This window comes from Lontra canadensis, unplaced genomic scaffold (assembly GCF_010015895.1).
Source record: "Lontra canadensis isolate GAN:19392208 unplaced genomic scaffold, GSC_riverotter_1.0 scaffold197, whole genome shotgun sequence".
NCBI classification, from domain to species: Eukaryota; Metazoa; Chordata; class Mammalia; order Carnivora; family Mustelidae; genus Lontra; species Lontra canadensis.
The window spans coordinates 1081386-1108794 of record NW_022631191.1 but is presented as its reverse complement, the minus strand read 5'-3'; the positions used below and the strand labels follow the sequence as shown (position 1 = coordinate 1108794).

At 38.3% G+C, this 27409-nt stretch overlaps 1 protein-coding gene across 13 annotated transcripts in view; it reads right to left on the bottom strand.

Moving 5' to 3' along the window:
- Window positions 1–27409, bottom strand: part of HUWE1 (HECT, UBA and WWE domain containing E3 ubiquitin protein ligase 1) — a 168916-nt gene that overhangs the window by 63223 nt on the left and 78284 nt on the right. For 12 of the 13 annotated variants that reach the window (XM_032847995.1, XM_032847997.1, XM_032847994.1 and 9 more), the window contains 9 exons: window positions 16629–16735; window positions 16267–16444; window positions 14574–14665; window positions 13754–13965; window positions 7972–8029; window positions 6771–6947; window positions 3421–3666; window positions 2009–2142; window positions 1149–1243 (listed from right to left, as the gene is read on the bottom strand). In XM_032847995.1, the coding sequence (XP_032703886.1) occupies window positions 1149–1243; window positions 2009–2142; window positions 3421–3666; window positions 6771–6947; window positions 7972–8029; window positions 13754–13965; window positions 14574–14665; window positions 16267–16444; window positions 16629–16735 (1299 nt within the window). The remainder of the gene's footprint in view (window positions 1–1148; window positions 1244–2008; window positions 2143–3420; window positions 3667–6770; window positions 6948–7971; window positions 8030–13753; window positions 13966–14573; window positions 14666–16266; window positions 16445–16628; window positions 16736–27409) is intronic. The other variant, XM_032847999.1, reaches the window with a different exon arrangement.

The window sequence follows — 27409 nt, the reverse complement described above, 5'->3', positions numbered from 1 at the left end:
ATATAAAAATTAAGAATTTAGTTTTTTCCATCCAATCTATCACCCTCCTCTTAACTATATCTTTAACAACCCTATTTCCAAATAAAGTCACATTCTGAGGTGCTGGGGGAGGGAGGTTAGTGCTTTAACACAGTATTGTTTTGTGTGGGGAGACAGGCATACAAATCAACCCATTATATCCTTCCCTTACAAGAGGAAATAAAGAAAAAAAAAAAAGCACCTGGGAAGATGGAAAAGGAAAGGAGGAGGGAGGGAGAGCAAAAGAAGAAAAAAAAAATCCAATTTTTTTAAGTTACAGTGGCCACATTACAAGTGTTCAACAGTCCACATGTGGCTAGTGGCTACCATATTGAACAGCATGGTTCTAAAGTGTTCCACAGCCACTTAAAACAATCATTTGCCATTTTTTAAAAAGATTTTATTTATTTATTTGACAGAGAGAGATCACAAGTAGTCAGAGAGGCAGGCAGAGAGAGAGGAAGGGAAGTAGGCTCCCCACTGAGCAGAGAGCCCCATGTGGGACTCGATCCCAGGACCCTGAGATCATGACCTGAGCTGAAGGCAGCGGCTTAACCCACTGAGCCACCCAGGCACCCTCATTTGCCATTTTTAAGAGTGAAATTAAACTTCTGAAAAATAAGCATACAAAAATTAGGGTCCCGCCATAACTTTCAGTATAGTAATTTGTAGGATTTAATTTTTCATTTGCATAAACTATATAAAAATATACTTATATTTCAAAATAGTACATTAGAAAATAATAGGGAATGGTTAATTCACAGACCCTTTACATGGCACTTAATATTAAGTAAAAAGAGATCTATAAAATATTATCTCTAAGATAATCACAACTATGCTAATAAAATGTATCCCTAGGGGAAAAGATTAGGTATATAGTTCCAAAATACTGTTTATTTGTGGTACAAATGTTAAGTGATTCTTTTTACTGCAACTTATAATTTTTACCACTATATATACATATTTTACAGAGAAACTGACTGAAAATAATTTAATTTTAAAATAAAAATGAAAGGAAAAAATTGAGGGCTAAAGACAATATAGCTAACTCAGTTTCACAATAGACCTATAAAGACATAGAGACAAAACTAAGAGAATTAATGACTAAGATTTTAGTTTCTTGGAGTTACCTGATCTTTTTCCGCCCTGGGTCGTACCTGCCTTCTCATCCTTTGGAACCAGTTTCTGCATGTCCGCCTGGCCAAATTCACACCCAGATGGTAAGCTGCAATAAGACAAACCATGAGTAAAAAGAACCCTGATAGCTCATTTCTTAAGTTCTGCTTGGTCCCTCATCTGCTTGGCTGACAGGTAAGTGAACCTAACAAAACATGTACAATGATCAAATTCCTGAGGTAGTACTCAACAAGATTTCCAACCCAACTTTAGATTTGGCTAACAAATTTTAAATACCTATCATGCTGACACAGAATAATTAGGACATAAGATCAAAGATGCAGAAAATAACCCATTTGTAAGCATGTCCCTAGGCTAGTAAATGGGAAGGACAATACTGTGGAGTGAATGCTTGTGTCCCCTCAATATTTGTTTGCTGAAATCCTAATGACCAATGTGATAATATTAATAGGTAAGGCCTTTGGGAAATGCTTAAGTCTTGAGGGCAGAACCTTCACGAACGGGACTACTGCCTCATAAAAGATGCTCCAGAAACACTCCTAGTCCCTTCCACTATGTGAGGATACAACGCAAAGTCTGCAACCCAGAAAAGGGCCCTCACCCAACCACGCTAGCAACATAGTCTCAGACTTCCAGCTTCCAGAACTATGAGCAATAAATTTCTGTTTATAAGGATCTAGTCTGTGGTATTTTGTGATTGCAGCCTGAATGGATTAAGATAGACAAGGAACCCTCTGAATTCTTTACTAACAGCCTTCTGCTCTTGACCAAAGCAATCCTCCAGGATCACTGAACTTAAGTTTCTCTATTAAGAAAGACAACAGAGATAATAAAGAGATGACCCCTCCCTTACCTGTTTGGCGTACACAGGGAGAGAAGGACAGTGCTTTCCCACACCAGGGAACAGTATAACTGGCTCAGCTTGCTCAGAACACTCAGACCCAACTGAGAGCCCCACTGGTTTACGGAGATGGAACGAATTTCACTCTGCAAACAAAATAAACAGAAGCTATCTTTGGGATGCCCTCTGTAACATTTACAGTCTGTATCTAACATCCCTTCTCAATTCGTTCTCAATGCTTTTTGTAAATCAAAAGGCAATGGTCATAAGCAACTCTTTTTAAAGAAACAGTTTTGCAGATTCAATGACAGCCTTCTAATTCTGTTAGGTTGTGCTGTGGGACTTGCTATTTCCCTTTTACTTCTTAACTTCAATTAATATTTGGATTGATCTAATTCCTTGAAGTGAACATTTCACCTTAATTTTATTTAATAAAGTCATAAGACTCAATTCCAAACCTTTGTCATGTAATTATTTCAATAGTTTATATCCATGCTTTTCAATTGATTTGATACAAAGAATATACTCCTGCTCAACAGCATAAAACAAGGGTGCTAAAACATTACATCATTTAATCTTTAGAATCGATTACTTGAGAACTGAAAGTTGTAAAACCATGAGCACATACAGACCACCCCCCCTTTCTGGAACCACAGGAGGAACCTCACATGGATTACAGGCATAGGGTTTGATATTCAGGTAATCTTTACTAATCTCTCTTAATTACCATTGACTTAAACACGCTATGGTCAAATTTCCTTCTTGCCATCCCATTATCAGGCCTACATGTATTTGTACAAAGATTAGGAAGTAATAAGGCCAGATGAGCACCCAATTGAAGCTTGTCCACTAAAAAGGTGACTATAAATCCCAGTTGGCCTATGTGGCTGCTAAGATCTATTAATGCCTGTTATTTTTTTAAAAGATTTTATTTGCTTATTTGAGAGAGTGAGTGAGAGAGCACAGAGGGAGAGTGAGAGAGAGAAGCAGACTTCTCTGATGTGGGGCTCGATCCCAGGACCCTGACACCATGACTTGAGCTGAAGGCAGGTGCTTAACTGACTGAGTCACCCAGATGCCCCATTAATGCCTATTATTTATAGTAACTTAATAAAACATGAGCAATGATCAAATTCCCAAGGTAGCACTCAACAAAGTTTCCAACTCAACTTTCACTCTCAATAAAGTCTAATTCACAAAACAAATTATATGGTCACCCAAATTCTAATGGAAAAAAAAAAGGGAAAATAAACTAGATGGCATCTTGAAGCATACCTGTATCCCCCACCAAAAAAAAAAACAAAAAAACTATTCTTTTAGCAGCTAGCCCAGGTAGAACTGTTTCTAAGCACAGTAAGATGCCCAGTATGTGACCTATGTACTTCGCTGGCTTTAAACTAGCTTGTTCACCCCCCAATTCTTACCTGTCCAACTCTGCAAGTATGAACAAACATCATGATGTAGGCATGGGCAGCAGTGAGCGCATGGAGTAGAGGTGTGGCCTGAGCTGAGAGGGTAGCATCAGCAACGTTGCCAGCACAAGCCAGTTCTCGCAACAACACTGAGCCTCCAGGAGATTCAATTGGGCGGTGTAAGGGCTCCAAGGATGAAAGGATGGAGTCCAGCTGAAGGAGACCCTCTTGAAGGACTTTGGGTTCATGAGACAATGTCTGAAACAAGAATAATAATTAAAGTATTAATATACAGTGAACTTCATATACACCATGTCTTTAATAGTCACAATGGATGAAGTAGAAGACAAGTGTCACAAATTTTGAACCTGGCCATGGCATCCCACCTGGTTAAATGGTAGAGCCAAAATATGAATGCAGGTATGACATACCTCAATGCCTCCTTTTAGAGCAACACTTTACTTCTCTTAAATGAGAGGCTTTCAAATGTGGTAAGTCAATCATATTTAAAAGCTTGTGATGGCCAAACTGAAAATACTATTATAGCAATGACTCCATACTCTAAGATTAATTATAAATTTTGCTCAACAAGGAGCAATATTAGGCAAGTTTTCAAAGTATGGAAGTGAACCAGTATTACTACTGTTTTTTTCTTCCTAAAATAAAAAGAGATTATTCTAGAATAGGAATGAGGTAGGCAATTTCCTTTTTTATGAGACAACTCAAGGATTATAGGACATGGCCCTTGTAATTGCTTTTCAAATCTGCAGAAAAATCTCACAGTAAAATACTATCACTTGCCATTCAAAGATAGGATAACTTATGTGCTTTTACTGGGGCTTTAGATAAATCTATGAATTCTCACATAGTATCTTAGAGGTAGGAAAAGATGGAGCACAGCCTCTTTTCCTCTCTCCTATAAACAGCACTTAATACTGCAAAGAGTAAAGCAAAATATAACATTACAGATATGTCACAATTATGAACTTTACGAGTCCAAACGCGACTGAATTACTGATTTTTACCAGAGATTTCTTATCACTGCACAATACAGCTAATGAAGGAGCTTCACAGATTTAATGCAATCCCTATACAATCATCAATGGCTGGGGAGGGCAGAAATAGAAATATCTCTCTTAAAATTTGTAGAATAATCTCAAGGGACCCCAAATAGATAGAACTACCTTGAAAAAGAACAAAGTTGGAGGTCTCCTGATTTCCAAGCTTATCACAAAGATACAATAATTAAAAAAAATGTGGCATAAAGAAAGACATCAGGATCAACAGAATATAATAAAGCCCCCAAATAAACCCTCACATCTGTGGTCAAAATATTTTTGACAAGGGTGTCAAAACACAGGTGCAGCAGGGAAAGAACAATCTTTTCAACAAATGGTGTTGGGAAAACTGGATATCCACATGCAAAAGAATGAAGCTGGACCTTACCTTACACCATATAAAAACAATTATTCTAAATAGATCAAAGACCTAAATATAAGAGTCAAAACTATAAAAGCATGTAGAAGAAGCCATAGGGTAAAAGCTGCAGGATCTTGGATTTGGGAGTGACTTCTTAGATTTGACACCAAAAGCACAGCAACAGCATAAAAAAAGATAAAATGGACTTCATCAGAATTAAAACCTTTTGTTCATCAAAGGGCACTATTAACAGAGATAAAGGCAAACCAGAGAACAGGGGAAAATACTGCAAATTATTTATCTGATAAGGAATTAATATCCAGAATATAGAAAGGACCCCTATAACTCAACAACAAAAAACAAACCCTACTAAAAATGGGCAAAGGACTTGAATAGACATCTCTCCAAAGATACACAAATAGCCAGTAAGCACATAAAAAGATGCTCAACATCATCAATCATTAGAAGATGCAAACTGAGACCATGCGATCTCAATTCACACCTATTAGGTTGGCTACTATCAACAACAACAGGAAAAAAAAAGAAAAGAAAAAGTAAGTAAGTGTTGGTGAGGATGCAGAGAAATTGGAACCCTTGTACACTGCTGGATGGAATGATGTGAAATGATGGAGCTGCTATGGAAAACAGTATGGTGGTTCCCTGAAAAATTAAAAATAGCTACCATATGATCCAGCAATCCTACTTCTGAGTATACAACTAAAAGAACTGAAAGGAGTCTTAGGTATGATACTTTTATATGGAATCTAAATAAGTCAAATACATAGGACCAGAGAGCAGAATGATGGTTGCCAGGGGCTGGGGGGAAATGTGGAGATGTTGGTCAAAGGGCAAACTTTCAGTTATGAGTAAACTGTGGGGATATAATATATACCTTAGTGTCTATAGTTAATAATATATCGTATACTTGACATCTGCTGACAGTAGATCCTTAAGTGCTTTTACTGTACACACACACACACACAGTTGTCTTAAAGAAGTATTTTCACACCTGTGTTCATAGAGCACTACTCAAAAATAATCAAGGGGTGGAAGCAACCCAATGGTCTATCAGTGAATGGATGGATAAACAAAATGTGGCTTATACACACAACAGCATCATAAAAAGGAAGGAAATTCTGACATATCCTACAACATGGGTGAATCTTTAAGACATTATGCTAAGCAAAATAAGCCAATCACAGAAAGACAAATACCTTATGAATTACATTTACATGAGGTACCTGGAACAGTCAAATTCAGAGACAGAAAGTAGAACAATGTTTACCAGGGGCTGGGAGGGAGAGAGGAGTGTGGAGTTGTTGTTTAATGAGTACAGAATTTCAGTTTTGCAAGGTGAAAAACTTTTGGAGATCAGTTGTACAACAATGTATATGTACTTAAGACTACTGAACTATACACCTAAAAATGGTTAAAAAGGTAAACATCATGTGATGTGTATTTTACCACTACTTAAAGTAAATAAAGCACTTAATTTTGGGGCAAAATTTGAGCAATAAACTATAGGTCACTTATGGTTAAAATGCATGACTATCAAGCTTGAAAAAGGAAAAAAGCTGTATGACTAAACAATACCAAACAATATCAGATTGTGTTAAAAAGCATCCATGAGAAAGGATGACACAAGAGTAATAAACCCAGTTCCAAAACTTTCTTCATCTACCATCCCCTCCAATAAACTCAAATACTGGAACTATATACCAAACCTAAGAACAATGAACAAATACTTTAACTTTTCAATGAGAAATAATGTGACACACTACTTATTAGTCACAAAATTCACTTGATCCACTTGTAATACATAACCACAAATTTCTTATTTTTTAGTTGAAAGTAAAGGGAGACCAAAGTAAAAACATGTATACAGAAGTATTACAAAATTGATTTCTAAAAAGAAATGAAGATATTTGGCCAGAAGCTCTTACCAATATGGATTTGCAGACACCTGCAACAGCCTGACAGGCCGCAGATGTGGGAAAGTCAATGGGCAGATTGGGAAGGCCCAAAATGGTAACCAAAGGCAAGAGTCCTTTCTGATTCACAAATTCCTGGCAGTGGTCATCTGTTGTATTGTTGCTCAGAATAGATTCCACAAATTTCATCTAGGTAATGAAAATTTTAAAAAATTAAGTTAGAGTCTGACATCTGGAACTAAAAGGCAAGCCTGGAGTAAGGACAGGGGTTGCCTTGCAGTCATAAAATAAATATTTTCTAGAATACCAAAACCTCAAATAAATAGGGAGAGAGATAGGATATGGACCCTAAACATCCAAAAAACAAAAACAAAACCACCAAAAAATACCACACAGGAATAATTACTTCTTCCCAATCTACCTTTCTGGCCACACCTAAAGTCATGTAATTTGAGAGGATAAATGATTTGCTCAGGGCCATACCCATGAATTAGTGGCAAAATAAAATCTAATCTCTTAATGTGCTTCTTACATGATAGTGTGTTGTCTCTCCCCGTAAATAAAAATGGATACTCTTTCTCAATGTGTTCATAATGCAAATGAAAACCAGAACTCTGTAAGAGTGACTTGGACCGAACAAAGCATTTTTTTAAGGGAAGAAAGTAAAATGTGGGCTAGAAACACACAGGCATAAGAGGAACCATCTCTGGAAGTCTTGGAAGTGCTTAGTGGGCTAGAACAATTGCTAAGTGGGCCATTATAGGGAAACAATTCTGGGAAAATTCAAACTCTTCCCTTTTCTCCCATGAAACACATGGTAAGTTGAAAGAAATGGTCATATTACTATTTTTTTTTAATATAAAGGAGAAGTTAACAGGAAAAATAGCAAGTAATGGGAAAAATTTATGTTGGACACATTCAAAGAACATAATACTGGATTGTCCTAACAAAGCCCACTCTCCTGTTTAAATTCCAATGGCAAATAGTAACAATGAAAAAAAAAAACTGGGAGTATTTAAAAGAAGGAAGAGTGTTGTCCAACTGCTGGCAAACCAGCCTTACAGAACAAGGTTTGCACATCTTTTCCCACTGATCTATACTTTAAGGGCCCCAATGAAAATAAATGTGGAAATCACTAGACTAATCTGGTAATCCCACACATTTTCTAGAAAAACACACACCTTTACTCAATTTACCCTACCATGAATCTTACCACATTAAGGATGTAATCCATGAGGGGAATAGGAATACGTTCCTCTGTACCAACAACCCTGTTAAGGGAGAAAAGAGTGAGTTACACAAATTCACAATACCAGTGCAAGAGAACAAAGTGAGGAAAGGGAAATAGCACGAAATTCTAGGTCCTTTCTCTAAGTCAGACTTCTAGTCTTCAGTACAGTATAGGAGAAAAAAAAAAGAGCTGAAATCAATTCTGAAACTAGCTTTTCTAGCCTGACTAGGTTGAGAGCACAAAAGCAAAAACCAAGTCTTCACAAACTCAGCATATGCACATATCTCAAAAGAAACTATCTTAGGCAAACTATCATGGAAAGAATTCATCAATATGAAAATACCAAAAAAAAAAAGCCAGTTTGATTAAGACTATTGAAACATTTGCTTGAAGACAAGAGCTAGACAAAGAAAAAAATACAATAAACATCTTACCATGTTCTTGCCATCAGGTTTAAAGTTATAATAGAGAGCAGGAAATGGAATTTAATTTTGTTCAAAATTCCATGCTTAGACTGACAAATGATTCAGAACAAGTTAATCAAATATGAAGCCAACACCCAAGGCCTCCTTTCTTAGCAATTTATATTTGTATCACAACAGTCCCTGAACTATCCAAAAACTGTGATCAGGTCATTTGTTTTGGATACTTCAATGCTGCAGTTAATGCCACAGCTGCAGAAAATGCAGCACTTAGCTCAATCTTGGCTTTTTCAAGAAATAAACAGAGAGAAAATCCACAAAAATATATTAAAATGAAACAAAATCTACCTCAAGGTAAACCCTAGAAAGGGACAAAACTGGAGTCTAATAGGGAGCATTCTGGATACAGGCCCTTGAAGACATTTGGGGGGAAGGGGCAGAAATAAAAGGGAGAAGTAGGGGAAGAGAGAAAGCAAGAGAATTTGCAAGAAGTTAACAGTTCTTGTCCTTGAGCAAGACAAGATGTAAATAAAGATTTGTCAGGCATGAAGACATTGACAGCAAAATGGAGAATAGACCTACTGGAGAGGCATCAGAAATGGTTTCAGTGATGAAATATCCAGAGCTAGGGTTTGGCAAGGATATTGTGAACACTCTCAATGAAGAATTTAGGGAAGAACTCTGTACAGGACCTATAAGCCACGAGTGGAATGATTCCATGGCAAGACTGCAACCTTTCCTTGACCATAAAGCTCCTTCTCAGAACCACTGCAGCATTCCCTGCTACTTGTATCAACCATCTACCCCAGCTTCGTTGCACCTTCTGGAAAAGAACCAATAAATCCATCTCTACAGCTAAGGAATACAGGTGTGGCTCTAGCCCAAATTAAATACTTGTTCCTTTGTAGAAACCGAAGGTAATGGCAAAGAGCCAAAGTAGTATCATGAAATGGGACCAAGGTACTTCCTTCATTTGCTTAGGGAAACAGAAGTTAGGGAAAATAAAACAAATCAACACAGTGGTTCTTAATCCAAATCTAGGAACACATTTGTTCAATAATCACTTTTTTCATTATCCTCATCTTTTGGCCTCCAGGCTCAGAACATCATACAGGAACAGTACATATGATAAACTCTCCCTAGTAGAAATCCCCCTGTTAACTGGTTTTAAGAAGAATTTTAATCTTAACCTCATATGAAACTTTGACCCAAAGCATCTATGAAACAGTTAAGTCTGCATTCCTACAATGAATAAAACAATTTACCTTAACTGTCAAATTAAAAACTTCCCGTCTCTCCTTTGAATAAAGCACACATATTCCCAAACTCAATTTTACATGTGTATTTATGGTATTGGAGCCCTTAATCAGAAGTACAGAAAAGGGATTCCTGGGTGGCTCAGTCGGTTAAGCTGCTGCCTTTGGCTCAGGTCATGATCCCAGGGTCCTCAGATCAAGTCCTGCATTGGGCTCCTTGCTCAGTGGGGAGCCTGCTTCTCTCTCTGCCTCTGCCTGCTTGTGCGCACGCTCTCTCTTACAAATAAATAAATAAATAAATAAAATCTTAAAAAAAAAAAAGCACAGGAGAAAACTTCCAATTGTGTCATACTACAGTGTATAGGACAATAGGTCTCAGGGAATTATTAGGGGTGGGGTGGGGTGGGGTGAATCATCTCTTTCTTCCAGCTCTTGAGGAGACACAGCTGCCTTTGACGAAGAAGTCCTCCCAGTGAGTTACAATTAAGGAAATAACTGCTTTTCTAATTGGCTGCCTTTAAAGCCCAGACACTTGCTATTCAAGTTCCAGAGACCACATGGATTTATATATCTCATTTCTTTCAAGTTGTTTAGGATAGGCAGTTAAGTTAGGCAAAGTAAATGGAATCCACCACAAAATAAACCATGGTGCCTTGACTAAAAGCCCTGGTTACTCATTGGCAAGTATATTTATCCCCAGCAGTATCAGTTTTACTGACATGAGAACAGTTTAGAAGGCAGAAGAAAGAGGCCAAAACACAAGTATTTAGAATTACTTGTGAATGTCTTTGGAAGTAGACCAAACTGTCATGTATTTGGGGTAGACTGTAGTGCCTAAATTTCCTTATTCCAGATTGAGCACAAAACCACATGTCTCAAGATCAAATACAAACAGCATTTTCAAATGCAAGCTGCTGATTTTAGAAAAAATAAAGAGAAAAATACTGTTTTATCCTGGAAAAACCTAGAAACTCAAAAATCCATCCACAGGAGTGGATTCATTCAATGAAACACTACTCAGCAACGAAAAGAAACCAACTGAGAGATGCAGCAATGGGATTCCTTTCTCATGAATCTCAAAAACACGCTGAACAACAGAAGCCGGATATAAGAAAGCCAGACACCAGAAAGTACATACATCAGGTATGCTACACATATGAGACTCCATCTACTGTGTTTATAGACTATTCTAGAATATGCAAATTTATTCAATGATGATTAAAATAAGTAGGGGCGTCTGGCTGGCACAATAAATTAAGTGTCCGACTCTTGGTTTTGGCTCAGATTGTGATCTCAGGGTTGAGATCAAGCCCCGTAGTTGGGCTCCACATTCAGTGGGGAATCTACTTGAGGATTCTCTCCCTCTGCCCATGCCCTGGCAATGTGCACTCTTTCTAAAATAAATAAATCTTAAAAAAAAAAATAAGTAGCTGCCCTGCTTTAGGGTAGAGAAATAGGAATCTTAAGATCTGTGCAGTTCACAGAAATTAAACCTTAATAAAAAAACACAGGAAAAAATTTACTCATGTGTTTATTTAAGGCACTGGACAACAGATGAGGACAGGTGAGACTCGAATTTGTTTGAGAGTCCCACTGAAGAATTTTGCATTGGGGGTGAGTTGGGGGATACAAATAAGACTTCTGGAGAGAGGGGATGGCACACACTATAAATTTTTCTAAGCCTCTTCCCATACTGGCAGAAAGTACATAGTAACTCCCACCATAACAATTACCTGGGATAGGGAGATAAAAGAACTCCCTTTAATATATTATGGCTTTTGAGATGAAGGTTGAGTTTAGTCAGTTTCTTACTTTTCCTTCCAGCCTTAATAATCCAGAGTGACACAACTGAGGCTTCTGAAGGTGGCAGAACTAGAAAAGTATACATGTGTCAACATTTGTGAGACTCTTAGATATGTTATGTGAATGAGGTAGTGATAAACACCCAGACCACGCAGAGTATAGCGAAACATCAATACCATGGAATAGCAATTACTAGAGTCCTCTGTAGCTTTAGAAGCTACATATGACTAACACTATGGTAGACTATTAATGCTGTGCGTGCCTGTATTTTTACTATCTCTTCTCATTCATGTTTCATTAGGAACCACCTCTCTTGGCATTTAAAACTCAGGAAATCCTTCATCTAATGCTCTAGAGTCATTCCATCAAAGCACCAAATTAACATTTACTGGCCAATTATCTGCTATATACAAAGTAATTAGGATATACTGTAAAATGAGACATTGTCCCTTCCCTGGAGGAGCACACAGATTAATGGGAGAAACCATTAGAATATATGAATAATTCCAACTAAACTTTGGGAAGAACACAAAAGACTGACTTCCCATTTGGAGGTAAAAGGAAAAGCTCCTTTAAGAATGTGACGTTTGAACTGGCTTTGCAGGAATTTAGTAGATAGAAAAGAAGGAGATAATATAATTTGGGGCTGGGGGGGACAAATACGAATAGAACAAAAGTGACATATATCCCAAGAAAAGCATGGAGTGAAAAAATACAAGGGTGTGAGAAAACATCAATTTACTATGACAGCTTAAAATGTGGGCACATTAGATCTAAGGTGTCTATAAGATATTCTGGTAGAGAAAAAGTTATATGCAGATGAACACGCACAACCTCATTCAAAACCACCCTCCCACTCCTCAAGTTTAAGAAATCCTTCCCTTGTCTTGTAGTCAGGAAAGGAAACCATATCCCAGCAGGGTGGCTGACAATCAAGGGTGTGGCAAGTAAGCACAGATTCTGACTCCTCTGCATATAAAATCTTGGTTTTCTTTCAGGTGTCTTTTGAAAGAGAATGTTTTAATCAAAATTAGAAGATGCTGCTAGAATGAAGGTAGAGTTGCCATCTCAGACAAGGTCTAAGACACATCTGCCCAACAAACTTAGTAGTTAATGCATCTCCTCCAAAAAAACAAAATAAACCCCAAAAGAACCAAAACCCAAACAAACCTCATACCAACAGGCTCATCACTTCCTAGAGCTCCAAGAGGGCACACCAGTTTTGTTGTCCAGGACTTTCCTCCTTCTGTGTATTCTGCCATAATTTTCTCTTAAGTTCCAAACTGTCCTTCAAGACCAGCCCAAACCCATTCATATCCACACCTAAAACATTTCCTGTTTTTCTCAGAACTAGTTATCTATAGACCAGAAGAGCACTTATTAAATGGATAAATGCGTGACAGCTCAGAGGTATCACACCCTCTTCTGGCATGAATATGATTAAGAGTTACAGGTACGGGGGCGCCTGGGTGGCTCAGTGGGTTAAAGCCTCTGTCTTCAGCTCGGGTTGTTGATCCCAGGGTACTGGGATGGAGCCCTGCATCAGGCTCTCTGCTCAGCAGGGAGCCTGCTTCCCTTCCTCTCTCTTTGCCTACTTGTGATCTCTGTCTGTCAAATAAATTAAAAAAAAAAAAAAGTTACAGCTACAAGTTACATTTCATCCCTCGCATGTGACAATATAAGCTCAAAGAGCCTGGTAGACTACGCACCACCAGCCAGCAAGCAGTCTTTAAGCCCATCCCCACCTCACCATCCAGGTAGTCAATTTTTATGTAAAACAAAACTTAAATAGAAATAAGAAGGAAAATCTACCATGCCTGGTTATAATAATATCGTATATTCCAAAGACTTATGATTTATCTAGAATAAACAGATAGTAATCAAAGAAAAGCAAAGACCAACCAACAACAAATCTCTGTAATTTTTAAGGACCTTGGAGACAGGCTTCAAAAGTGCAATGTTTCATTATGTGCTCACTTATGCAAACAATCACGCAATGATGCAAATACCAAATCAACAATGAGGAAAAAGTCCTCTGAGAAAAACCCATAAACTTCATACAGTGGATTCAATTCCATGAACAAATTTTAAAGAAAGACACCTTGCTAAGGCAATCCATACAATTACTTATGAAAACATAAATGATGCACAATGGTCAAAGAAAGAAAAAACTAGACTCTTAGGGCTGGAAGAATCTTATAATGAACCAACTCCCTCATGTTATGGATGAAAATGACATGCCTAAGATCACAAGGCTAGGGAACCTGTCTTGTGAATACTTACTGCTGATTAGGCTCTGTTTCATTCTGTTGGGTAGAATTAAAGCTCTGCATGGCCTGTACTTCTTCCTCCTCCTCATCTTCACTAGAGGCCTCTTCTGCAGCATGATTAGACCTTGGAGGAGGAGCAGTTGCAGTGCCATCAGCCTTCTGGATTGATGGCTTCTGACAGATGTATTTAGGGTCTCTTCCAAGATTACAGATTTCTTCAAGTAACTGAAAGACACAGGAAATAGGATTATTTATTAGCAAATAAGAAATGGGGGACAACTAACACTTTTGGAGCATTTTCTATCTGTTATACAGAGAAGTGCCAAAACATTTTATATACATGTATGTATGTATGTATAACATATCACTTATGGAATATAGTCATCAATCCTATTTTACAAACAAGGGAACTGAAGTTCTGAAGTTAAATAACTTGTTAACACAGATGTTAAGTGACCGAATGACTAATCTGACTCCATGTCCTAATTCACAATAACTAGGAACTCATACATTACACAGGCAACTGGCAGGGATACTAAATGTGAAAAAAATATCAAGAAACAAAGATTAGAAAAAGTAACATGCTTTTACAAATGGAAGTTAAATCCTGGCAACTTGTTAATATCCTATGGAAGAAAGCAATACTTAAGTGACTTTTGGGGGAGGGTCTGGGACAAAGGACCAACCCAAGGACATGGAGATAATAAGGCAGACATAATCCTCTTCTACGCCTAGCTCAAGAATCCAGATGACCTCCAGTAGGCCAAGTTTTTTTCTTAAAAACCCCCTTAACTGCTCTCTCATGCCCATGGTCAGTCTTAATCACTTCCTACCTTGATGATCGCCGTTGTTGCATCTGTTTTGAGGGTGGGCTGATGTCTCATGAGCTCATCAACAGCACTCCCCAGGTTAGATGCAGTATCCCCTTAAAGCAAAAAACGAACTGTTAGAGAGACTGAAAAAATAGAATTTGAGCTATCTTCTTTGCCAATGAGGAGGAAAGAAGAAACTGAGCTGGTGGTTGTGATTGTCTAATGCCATGTTTTCTCAAATGAATTCACACCAACTTCTGAAAGTAAATCATTGGGGAGGAAGAAAAAAACCCCATCAGTCTACTGAGCATATTTAAAAATGACCACGTACATTACATTCTACCCTTGCAATCTCTACTACCAAGGTCTGAACTAGCAAAGAGAGAGAGAAAAGAAAGAATCATAAAACCATTAATCCTTGGCTGCCCCAATAGAGAATGACAATGGCAGCTCAAAAGACGAAGTACACTTATGAAAACTGGATTCTTTCTAGAACCCTACCTTCTCACTATTCCTCAATAATATGGTCTCAAATACACTGAGAAGGAAATCTATTCATTTGTGACTATTCTGGGGACTTGAATTAGAATAGAAGACTACTAAGATCAACACCTCAGGACTTTGTATCTCCTGTTGCTAGACAGTAGATCTGGAAATATACTGCCCCTAATACCTGTCTCTCACTAGCACCATGACAGTAGATCTAACAATGAACTTTGATAGTCTGAGGAACACCACCTCTTATTTGCACATCCAAAGGTCACTGGAAGGAAGTCCTCAGCCTCTCTCAAGCTCTGGCCACTGAGGCGTCAAAGTGTCACAGAATGATGACAGGTGGAAATTTCCCAAGGAGACCCTTTCCCCCTTGTGCCAGACCCCAAGCCCTAGGTGACCTTGCCCCCAAGATCTCCACTGGATAATTCCTGCTCCTCTGGGTAATCCCACTGAGGTAGCAGTGCAGTGTAGGCCCTGCCTCCTGGTAGTCCACCTGGGAATCCAGGGCTGCCCCTCCCGCCCTAACCCAAGAAGAGGGGGACAGCCTCTGTGAGTCACTCCACAGTTCAGCTTCTGACCCGCCCAAATGCTACAGCCAACTGGAACATGAGGGCATGGTCTGGAGGTATCACCTGAAGATCTGGAGCCACTGAGGCCACCTAGGAACGTGATCTGGACCATTTGGTGGCCTTGGAAGGGAAAAGGTTTTCCCAACACTTGTACAAATTTGGATTAAAACCTTGAACTTCTGAACACACACATGCACACACACACTCTGAACTGCTGAGAAACAAGAAAATATGAGCAGAAGATAAGGGTGAAGTATTCTTTTTTTTTTAAAGATTTCATTTTTTTATTTATTTGACAGAGAGATTACAAGTAGGCAAAGAGGGAGGGGGAAGCAGGCTCCCTGCTGAGCAAAGAGAGCCCGATGTGGGGCTTGATCCCAGGACCCTGGGATCACAACCTGAGCCAAAGGCAAAGGCTTAACCCACTGAGCCACCCAGGTGCCCCTGAAGTATTCTTTTCTACCTGCAATACAATGTATACAGTGATATAGTAATAACTATACTGATAATTCCCATTAAGCTTAGAACACCTAGCCAGAGAAATGTGAGATCAAAAAAGGGTTTTCTTCTCAAACTGGTGGCTCGATAATCACCTAAAATCTTAGCACAACAGCAAACCAATTATTGTAAGATAAATCCTGGTGACTTACCAAGAGGATCAGAACTCCTCCTCCTTCGCATGGCTGGGAGGTAATCTGGAGATAAAAGAACTTTGAAAAGACGTTCAAAAGGCTGACACTGCACAAATGACTGAAGACCTCGGGCATTCAAGCAGAGTGCACTGAATACATTTGGGAGGGAGCCAAGGACTTCACGGGTAGCAGGAACCTAGAGAGAAGATCAAGTGAATTTTTTGAAGACCTCTAAAAGTATTCAGGTACAGATGCCACGAACCTCTGACCAGGCTATTGCACAGAGAGATAATAGGGGAGGGGTATATTGTGGGAAGGTGCATATCATGCAGAAGGGTATGCAAAGAGCATTCTTTACAGAGAAACAGTAAAAGACTCACATCTTTGATAAGCAGTGCATGAAGCATGACATCTGTTAATCCATTGTCCTGGAGTGAGGAGAGAAGTGATGGTTCTTGAAATACAAACACAGTCACCACTTCAGTAGCTAAAAAAGATGAGAAATAGGAAAAACTCAGATATTCTTCACAGGTATTAACAACAAAACTCCAAAGGCTTAAAAAAACATACCCAATGTACAACGATTTAAATACTTGTACTTACTCTGAAATGAAAGCTCCTAATACTGCTCCATCAGAAGATCACTATTAAGAATTAGGTGACAAACCTTCAAGATTTTTATGGGCAATGTATAGGTATAATGATAATTAATAATACCATACTGAACACTGAAAAATATACCAAGAAATTTCAGATGCTTTCCTCACATAAAAAAAAGCTAACTATGTGAGATGATTTAATTAGCTTGATTATAGAAATCATTTCACTACATATACTAGATCATGTACTACTCTTAAACATATATAATTCAAGAAATATATATAAATGAAAAAAATATTAAGATTTTAGGAGCATATTTTTACACCACTGAGGTTACACTGCTATATAACCTGTTTTTTTTAAATTACAATATACACCATATATTCTCCTTTTTCATTCCCTGTCATTACACTACAGTTCATTCAAATGAATGGCTGCATACCACTCCACTAATACATGAACGATCGTGGATATAAACCAGACCGCGATTATGAGAACTAATGAATCTAAAAATGCAACCTTTGCTTAAAATGCAGGGAAAATATCTAGATGGGGGGGTGGTTTCCTGGATTGAAGTAAACAACTGATGGAATGGACAAAATGTCTTCTTAAAAGCCTTTTAGCAATTTTAAAATACCATTAGCAATGTTAAGAGTTCTTAGGTATGTAATCTGCCCAACTTTTGACAATATTGTATTTAACAACATGGGCTGTATAGATGGTTAGCAGTGCTCAAGAGAAAATTAATGCATTCATTAAAGGTAACCAAAAGTGAAGCTAGAAATAATAGAAAAAAATAGCATTTAGTGAACTGCAAGCCAATAGGACGAATTAAAACCTGTAACTAACCCTCTGAAAAGACTGAAAAAGCTTACAAGCTTATGGGAAATACAAGAAAAGCAGGCAATATATCAGCAGTGAAAAAAGGAGATCTGACCAGATTTAGAACAAATAAAATTCTTTTATAAACTGTATGCTAACAAGTGAAATGTAATGCTTTTGTAAAATGTCATAAAAAGATTGACTCTCAAGAAGTGATAGCAAAGCAGCCTAGCCCATTAACCACAAGAATTTTTAAAAGTAAAAATACCAAGTAACAGGCACCAAACCAACAGTTTCATTATTTTTAAAAAGGATTTTATTTATTCACTTGTCAGAGAGAGAGTGTGCATACAAGCGGGGTGGGGGGAGAGGCAGGCAGAGGGGGAAGCAGCCTCTCCGTTGAACAAGGAGCCTGATGTGGGACTCGATCCCCAAGACCCGGGGATCACGACCTGAGCTGAAGGCAGATGCTTAACAGACTGAACCACCCAGGTGTCCCTAAAGTAACAATTTTAGATGTGAGATTATTAAAGCTTCTAGGAGCAATTAAGGCTTCCCAACTCATTTTATGAGATCTAAAACTTTTGATTTTAAAACCTGACAAAGGGGTGCATCTACTCCAAATGTCATTGACATGGGCAAATATATGACAATTACTGGGGACCAACAATTGTCAATGACCTTTGGAAATTCTAATGGGACTACAAACTTATGGAAACTGTAAGTCATTTTTTGGGTTCCTACTGGTATATAATAGAATCTTCCACAGACTTTTTCTTAAAACAAATGTCTAAATTAAAAGAAGTTACTAAAATTGAGTATTCATAAACTAAAATTAGTGTTCTACTAGAGGTTACTAAGACATCAAATCTGTTATTTTACCATGGTCTTAACTATAATGCTATGTCATAATGCTACTGTGCAATGGACCAGTTTAAACCCCCTTTTAAAATTAACAGATGACCAAATATTAGAATTTTTTAAAAAGGAAACACAAAAACCAACTGGCTCCATGTGGAACCTAGCAACTGACTCCTAAGTTAACTTTTAAAAAATTAATGATAGGGAGGAGTCAAGATAGCAGAGGAGTAGCAGGCTGAGATGAGATCAAGTAGCAGGAGATCAGCTAGAGAGTTTATCAAACCACTCCAAACACCTACAAATCCAACAGGAGATCGAAGAAAAGAGCAGCAATTCTAGAAACAGAAAATCGACCACTTTCTGAAGGGCAGGACCTGCAGAGAAGTGAATCCAAAGTGATGGGAAGATAGACCGCGGGGGGAGGGGCTGGCTCCCGGCAAGTGGCAGAGCAACACAGCACAAAATGAGAACTTTTAAAAGTCAGCTCCACTGAGGGACATCCCTCCAGAGGCTAAGCCAGGTGAAGCCCACATGAAGACAATGTGGTCTCAGGTCCCGTGGGGTCACAGAAGGATTGGCGTTGTCTGAGTGTCGCAGAGCTTGCAGGTATTAGAGCGGGGAAGCCGGCTACAGAGACGGAGCCAAGGAGTAAGCTCTCAACTCGGGGTTACCTTAAACTGTGATCTGTGGCACAGTCAAGACACTGCTCTTTGAGCAGGGACCCCACAAGATCCGGGGAGATCCCCCCAGAAGACCTCAGGGATCTGCTGGGTTTGGAGACTCCAGGTGGGGCTGTGTGCCAGAGACAGAGACGCTTGGTCACAGGCTGGGTGAGCTTGGAGCACGGCCAGGGGCCAGGGAGACAGAGTGATTGAGTGCTTTTCTCCGAGGGCGCACTGAGGAACGGGGCCCCGAGTACTTGGCTCCTCAGGGCTAGAGACTGGGAGGCCGCCATCTTCATTCCCATACTCCGGAACTCTACGGAAAGCGTTCAGGGAACAAAAGCTCCCAAAAGTGAACCAGAGTGGATTACTTAGCCGGGCCCCTGGTAAGGGCTGTGCAATTCCGCCTCAGGCAAAGACACTTGAGAATCACTACCATAGGCCCCTCCCCCAGAAGATCATAAGGAATACAGCCAAGACCAAGTTCACTTACCAAGGAGAACAGCAGAATTCCAGAGGAGGAGAAAGCAAAGCATGGAATTCATGGATTTCTCCCCATGATTCTTTAGTCTTGCAAAGTTAATTTTTTTACTTTTATTTTTTTCTTACATTAAAATTTTATTAACTTTTACTCTTTCAACATTTCTTAACTAGTTATCTTAACAACACCTTTCACAAAAAAATATTTTTGAACCTTCATTATTATAGTTATATTTTATCCTTCATTGTATCTAACTTTATTTTTTGTATATACACAGATTTTTTTCTTCTAAAAAAACTGGGGATACAACTTCTTCTACTGTATCAAAATATACCCTAAATCTAGGACAGGGCTTTGTTCTAGTCTCCAGACTAAGCAAATTCTCTCCAGTTTCTTTTTCTTTATTCTCCCAAACAACTTATCAACTCCTTTTTTAGAAATTAAAAAAAAATTGTCATATTTACAGTCATATTCCATCCCTTCATCGTGTTTACCCTTATTGTATGTATGTGTGTATATATGTATTTTTTCATTCCTTAAAATTTTGGGAGGTAGTTTCTTCTAAGAGACCAAAATACTCCCAAAATTAAGTGGGTGACTCTGTTCCATTCACCAGTCTAATATATATATTTTCTTTTTTATATTTTTTATTTTTTTTTCTCTGAACTTTTTATACCCTTTCTTCCCCCACGACATGGGGTCTCTTCTGATTGGATTAAAGCACATTTTCCTGGGGTCTTTGCCACCCTTTTAGTATTTTATTCTCTCCTTCACATATTCTTATCTGGATAAAATGACAAGGCGGAAAAACTCACCACAAAAAAAAGAACAAGAGGCAGTACTGGAAGGCTAAGGACCTAATCAATACGGACATTGGTAATATGTCAGATCTAGAGTTCAGAATGACGATTCTCAAGGTGCTAGCTGGGCTCGAAAAAGGCATGGAAGATATTAGAGAAATCCTGTCTGGACAAATAAAAGGCCTTTCTGGAGAAATAAAAGAACTAAAATCTAACCAAGCTGAAATCAAAAAAGCTATTAATGAGGTGCAATAAAAAATGGAGGCTCTTACTGCTAGAAGGCAGAAGAGAGAATTAGCGATATATAGTGATATATTATATATATATAATATATATTATGTGAGATATATATTATAATATATATAATGCACATATATTATACAATATATATAATTCTGTCATTTAGTCTTATATATCGCTATTGTATTATTATATTATTGTCAATGTGTTTCAATGTGTGAATGACAAACAATTACTGGACCATGAGGGGAGAATTCAAGAGATGAGTGGTAACATAAGACGAAACAACATTAGAATAACTGGGATTCTAGAAGAAGAAGAAAGAGAGAGGGGAGCAGAAGGCATATTGGAGAGAATTATTGGAGAGAATTTCCCTAATATGGCAAAGGGAACAAGCATCAAAATCCAGGAGATACAGAGAACCCCCCTCAAAATCAATAAGAATAGGTCCACACCCCATCATCTTGTAGTAAAATTTACAAGTCTTAGCGACAAAGAGAAAATCCTGAAAGCAGCGCGGGAAAAGAAGTCTGTAACATACAGTGGTAAAAATATTAGATTGGCAGCAGACTTATCCACAGAGACCTGGCAGGCCAGAAAGACCTGGCATGATATATTCAGAGCGCTAAACGAGAAAAATACACAGCCAAGAATACTATATCCAGCTAGGCTATCATTGAAAATAGAAGGAGAGATAAAAAGCTTCCAGGACAAACAAAAACCAGAAGAGTTGTAAACACCAAACCAGCTCTACAGGAAATATTGAAAGGGGTCCTCTAAGCAAAGAGAGAGCCTAAAAGTAGTAGACCAGAAAGGAACAGAGACAATATACAGGAACATTCACCTTACAGGCGATACAATGGCACTAAATTCTTCTCTCTCAATAGTTACCCTGAATGTAAATGGGCTAAATGCCCAATCAAAAGACACAGGGTATCAGAATGGATAAAAAAACAAAACCCATCTATATGTTGCCTACAAGAAAGTCATTTTAGACCTGAAGACACCTCCAGATTTAAAGTGAGGGGGTGGAAAACAATTTACCATGCTAATGGGCATCAGAAGAAAGCTGGGGTGGCAATCCTTATATCAGATCAATTAGATGTTAAGCCAAAGACTATAGGAAGAGATGAGGAAGGACACTGTATCATACTCAAAGGGTCTGTCCAACAAGAAGATCTAAGAGTTTTAAATATCTATGCCCCTAACATGGGAGCAGCCAACTGTATAAACTAATTAACAACAAAATCAAAGAAACACATTAACAATAATACAATAATAGTAGGGGACTTTAACACCCCCTTCACTGAAATGGACAGATCATCCAAGCAAAAGATCAACAAGGAAATAAAGGCCTTAAATGACACACTGGATCAGATGGACATCACAGATATATTCAGAACATTCCATTCCAAAGCAACAGAATACACATTCTTCTCTAGTACACATGCAACATTCTCCAGTATAGATCACATCCTGGGTCATATCAGGTCTCAACCAGTATCAAAAGATTGGGATCGTTCTCTGCATATTTTCAGACCACAATGCTCTGAAGCTAGAACTGAATCACAAGAGGAAATTTGGAAAGAACTCAAATACATGAAGACTAAAGAGCATCCTACTAAGGAATGAATGGGGTCAACCAGGAAATTAAGGAAGAACTGAAAATATACATGGAAACAAATACTAATGAAAACACAACGGTTCAAAATCTGTGGGATGCAGCAAAGACAGTCCTGAAAGGAAATTAGATAGCGATACAAGCCTTTCTCAAGAAACAAGAAAGGTCTCAATTAAACAACCTAAGCCTACACCTAAAGGAGCTGGAGAAAGAACAAAGAAAGCCTAAACACAGCAGGAGAAGAGAAATAATAAAGATCAGAGCAGAAATCAATGAAATAGAAAGCAAAGAAACAATAGAACAAATCAATGAAAATAGAAGTTGGTTCTTTGAAAGAATTAGTAAGACTGATAAACCCCTGGCCAGACTTATCAAAAAGAAAAAGGAAAGGACCCAAATAAATAAAATCATGAACGAAAGAGAAGAGATCACAAACACCAACAAAGAAATACAATTATAAGAACATATTATGAGCAACTATACGCCGGCAAATTTGACAATCTGGAAGAAATGGATGCATTCCTAGAGACATATAAACTACCACAACGGAACCAGGAAGAAATAGAAAACCTGAACAGACCCATAACCAGTAAGGAGACTGAAGCAGTCATCAAAAATCTCTCCCAAAAAACAAGAGCCCAGGGCCGGACAGTTTCCCAGGGGAATTCTACCAAACATTTAAAGAATTAATTCCTATTCTCCTGAAACTGTTTCAAAAAATAGAAATGGAAGGGACGCCTGGGTGGCTCAGTTGGTTAAGCCACTGCCTCCGGCTCAAGTCACGATCCCAGCGTCCTGGGATTGAGTCTCACATCGGGCTCCTTGCTCAGCGGGAGCCTGCTTCTCCATCTGCCTCTGCCTGCCACTCTGTCTGCCTGTGCTCACTCTGACAAATAAATAAATAAAATCTTTAAAAAAAATAGAAATGGAAGGAAAACTTCTAAAAACTCATTTTATGAGGCCAGCATTACCTTGATCCCAAAACCAGACAAAGGTCCCATCAAAAAAGAGAATTACAGACCAATATCCTTGATGAACACAGATGCAAAAATTCTCACCAAAATACTAGCCAATAGGATCCAACAGTACATTAAAAGGTTTACTCACCACGACCAATTAGGATTTATTCTAGGGTTGCAAGATTGGTTCAACATCCGCAAATCAATCAATGTGAAACATTAATAAAAGAAAGAACAAGAACCATATGATACTCTCAACAGATGCTGAAAAAGCATTTGACAAAGTACAGCATCCTTTCTTGATCAAAACTCTTTATAGGGATAGAAGTATATACCTCAATATCATCAAAACCATCTATGAAAAACCCACCGCGAATATCACTCTCAATGGAGAAAAACTGAGAGCTTTTCCACTAAGGTCAGGAACACGGCAGGGATGTCTACTATCACCACTGCTATTCAACACAGTACTAGAAGACCTAGTCTCAGCAATCAGACAACAAAAAGAAATTAAAGGTATCCGAATCAGCAAGGAAGAAGTCAAACTATCACTCTTTGCAGATGATAGGATACTATATGTGGAAAATACTAGAGACTCCACTCCAAATCTGCTAGACCTTGTACAGGAATTCAGTAAAGTGTCAGGATATAAAATCAATGCACAGAAATCAGTTGCATTTCTCTACACCAACAGGACAGAAGAAAGAGAAATTAAGGAGTCAATCCCACTTACAGTTTCACCCAAAACCATAAGATACCTAGGAATAAACCTAACCAAATAGGCAAAGAATCTATACTCAGAAAATTCTAAGTACTCATGAAAGAAACTGAGGAAGACACAAAGAAATGGAAAAATGTTCCATGCTCATGGATTGGAAGAACAAATATTGTGAAAATGTTTATGCTACCTAAAGCAATCTACACGTTTAATGCAATCCCTATCAAAATCCCATCCATTTTTTTTCAAAGAAATGGAACAAATAATCCTAAAATGTATATGGAACCAGAAAAGACCTCGAATAGCCAGAGGAATATTGAAAAAGAAAGCCAAAGTTGGTGGCATCACAATTCCAGACTTCAAGCTCTACTACAAAGCTGTCATCATCAAGACAATATGGTACTGGCACAAAAACAGACACAAAGATCAATAACAGAACAGAGAGCCCAGAAACAGACCCTCAACTCTACAGTCAACTAATCTTCAACAAAGCAGGAACGAATGTCCAATGGAAAAAAGACAGCCTCTTCAACAAATGATGCTGGGAAAATTGGACAGCCATGCAGAAAATGAAACTGGACCATTTCCTTACACCACACATGAAAAAAGACTCAAAATGGATGAAGGACCTCAATGTGAGAAAGGAATCCATCAAAATCCTTGAGGAGAACACAGGCAGCAACCTCTTCGACCTCAGCCTTTAACGTCTTCAACGTCTTCCTAGGAACATCGCCAAAGTCAAGGGAAGCAAGGGCAAAAATGAACTATTGGGACTTCATCAAAATCAAAAGATTTTGCACAGCAAAGGAAACAGTCAAGAAAACAAAAACACAACTGACAGAATGGGAGAAGATATTTGCAAATGACTTATCAGATAAAGGGCTAGTATCTAACCTGTATAAAGAACTTATCAAACTCAACACCCAAAGAACAAATAATCCAATCAAGAAATGGGCAGAGGACAGGAACAGACATTTCTGCAATGAAGACATCCAGATGGCCAACAGACACATGAAAAAGTGCTCAACATCACTCGGCGTCAGTGAAATACAAATCAAAACCACAATGAGATATCACCTCACACCAGTCAGAATGGCTAAAATTAACAAGTCAGGAAATGACAGATGCTGGTGAGGATGTGGAGAAAGGGGAACCCTCCCACACTGTTGGTGGAAATGCAAGCTGGTGCAAGCAGTCTGGAAAATAGCATGGAGGTTCCTCAAAATGTTGAAAATAGAGCTACCCTACGACCCAGTAACTGCACTACTGGGTATTTACCCTATACAAATGTAGTGATCCGAAGGGGCATGTGCACCCAAATGTTTATAGCAGCTATGTCCACAACAGTCAAACTATGGAGAGAACCCAGATGTCCATCAACAGATGAATGGATAAAGATGATGTGGTGTATATATATACAACTGAATACTATGCAGCCATCAAAAGAAATGAAATCTTGACATCTGCAATGATCTGGATGGAACTAGCAGTTATTATGGTTAGCGAAATAAGCCAATCAATTATCATATGATCTCCCTGATATGAGGAAGTTGAGAGGCAACGTGGGGGGTTTGGGGGGGTAGGAAAAGAATAAATGAAACAAGATGGGATCAGGAGGGAGACAAACCGTAAGAGACTTTTTTTTTTGAAAGATTTTATTTATTTATTTGAGAGAGAGACAGTGAGAGACAGCATGAGTGAGGAGAAGGTCAGAGGGAGAAGCAGACTCCCCATGGAGCTGGGAGCCCGATGTGGGACTTGATCCTGGGACTCCGGGATCATGACCTGAGCCGAAGGCAGTCGTCCAACCAACTGAGCCACCCAGGCGTCCCCCATAATAGACTCTTAATCTCACAAAGCAAACTGAAGGTTGCCAGGCAGAGGAGGGTAGGGAGAAGGTGGTGGGGTTATGGACAATGGGGAAGGTATGTGCTATAGTGAGTGCTGTGAAGTGTGTAAATCTGGCAATTCACAGACCTGTATCCCTGGGGCTAATAATACATTATAAGTTAATAAAAAAAATATTTTGAAAAGTTAATGATAAAAACCACATTACAGAACCTACAAAATCTGTAAAACAGCAATAATGTGTTAAGACAAAGGGTCCCTTAAGAATAAGGAAATAGAAATTTACAAAGTTTGTAAAAACTGTTTAAAATTTGATACTGCCATAGGCATCTTGAAAGGTTATACAGAGAAATTCTCTCAGATAGTGACATGAAATCAACATGGCAGGCATACTAGCTATACAGTAGGATTTCTGAGAGAGAATATAGAAGTTAAAAGGAACCAAAGGCATTTTCCTGAAGTAAGAAAAATTATCAAGATTTTTATAAAGGCCTAACCAATTGCTATGAGAGAATACTGAAAAGAAAGAGAACTAGGTATGTCCTGGTGAAATCTGTAAATTCCTAGAGTAAAGAGAAAATGAAGTCACCTACAAAAGAACAAGAACCAGTTTAACATCGTGGTTATTATCTTTCAAGGCATAACATTTGAAGACAATAGAGAAATGTCCACAAAATTGTGAAAGGAAAAGAAGTATAACACTTTAAAAATTACCCAAAGATGTACTCCAACAAAACTAAAACATGAATCAGAAAAGGAAAGTCAAAAAAGGATAAAAAAAATGATGAGAAAGGGGTGACATGAAAGCAGGTTGAAGACCTTATGTTGTTGTTCCAGTCTGGTAGAAAACAGAGTAAGAAATTTTTTAAGTTTAGATGTCAATAAAATATAAAAATAACCATTACCAAAAAAAGGAGTAAGAAAACTAGTGTAAGATTCAGAATATGAAAAAAATTATCATAAGACACAAGACTTTAGTAGAAAGAAAAACACTGGTGATCACAAAAAATACATCCACATAGAAAATTCTTCCTTTTAAGATAAAAAGGCACAATATTTTAATAAATCATTCTGCTGAAAAGAACTTAAAGATGGATTAAACACCTGAAATATCTTTTTAAATGTGAAGGGCAGACAAAGTAAACTATAGTTAAAGGTCCAAAATAAGTGAAAATGTGGACTCACAGCCTCCGGCTTTTGTCTTAAAAACACAGAGACACAGTGAATAGGAAATCCAGTAGAAAGGGAGTCCATTTATTACAGAAGGCAGTAACACTAATCACATGTGATGGAACCTGCTGGAAAGTTGGTGCTTTCCAACCCATGATCAGGTCACTCCTGATAAAGGATGGGTCAAGACTCAGCCCAACTAGAAAGCAGACCACAGTCACTCTGGCACTGGAGGACACCTCAATAAAGGAATGAACACTGTTCATATTTTTATAGATTCCCGGGTGGTAGCTAACTGGGTAGCTTTAGTGGGTTTTAGGTCAATGGGCTCAAAAGTTACCACATTCAGTATCATGCTCTATTAGGCTTCCTACATTGT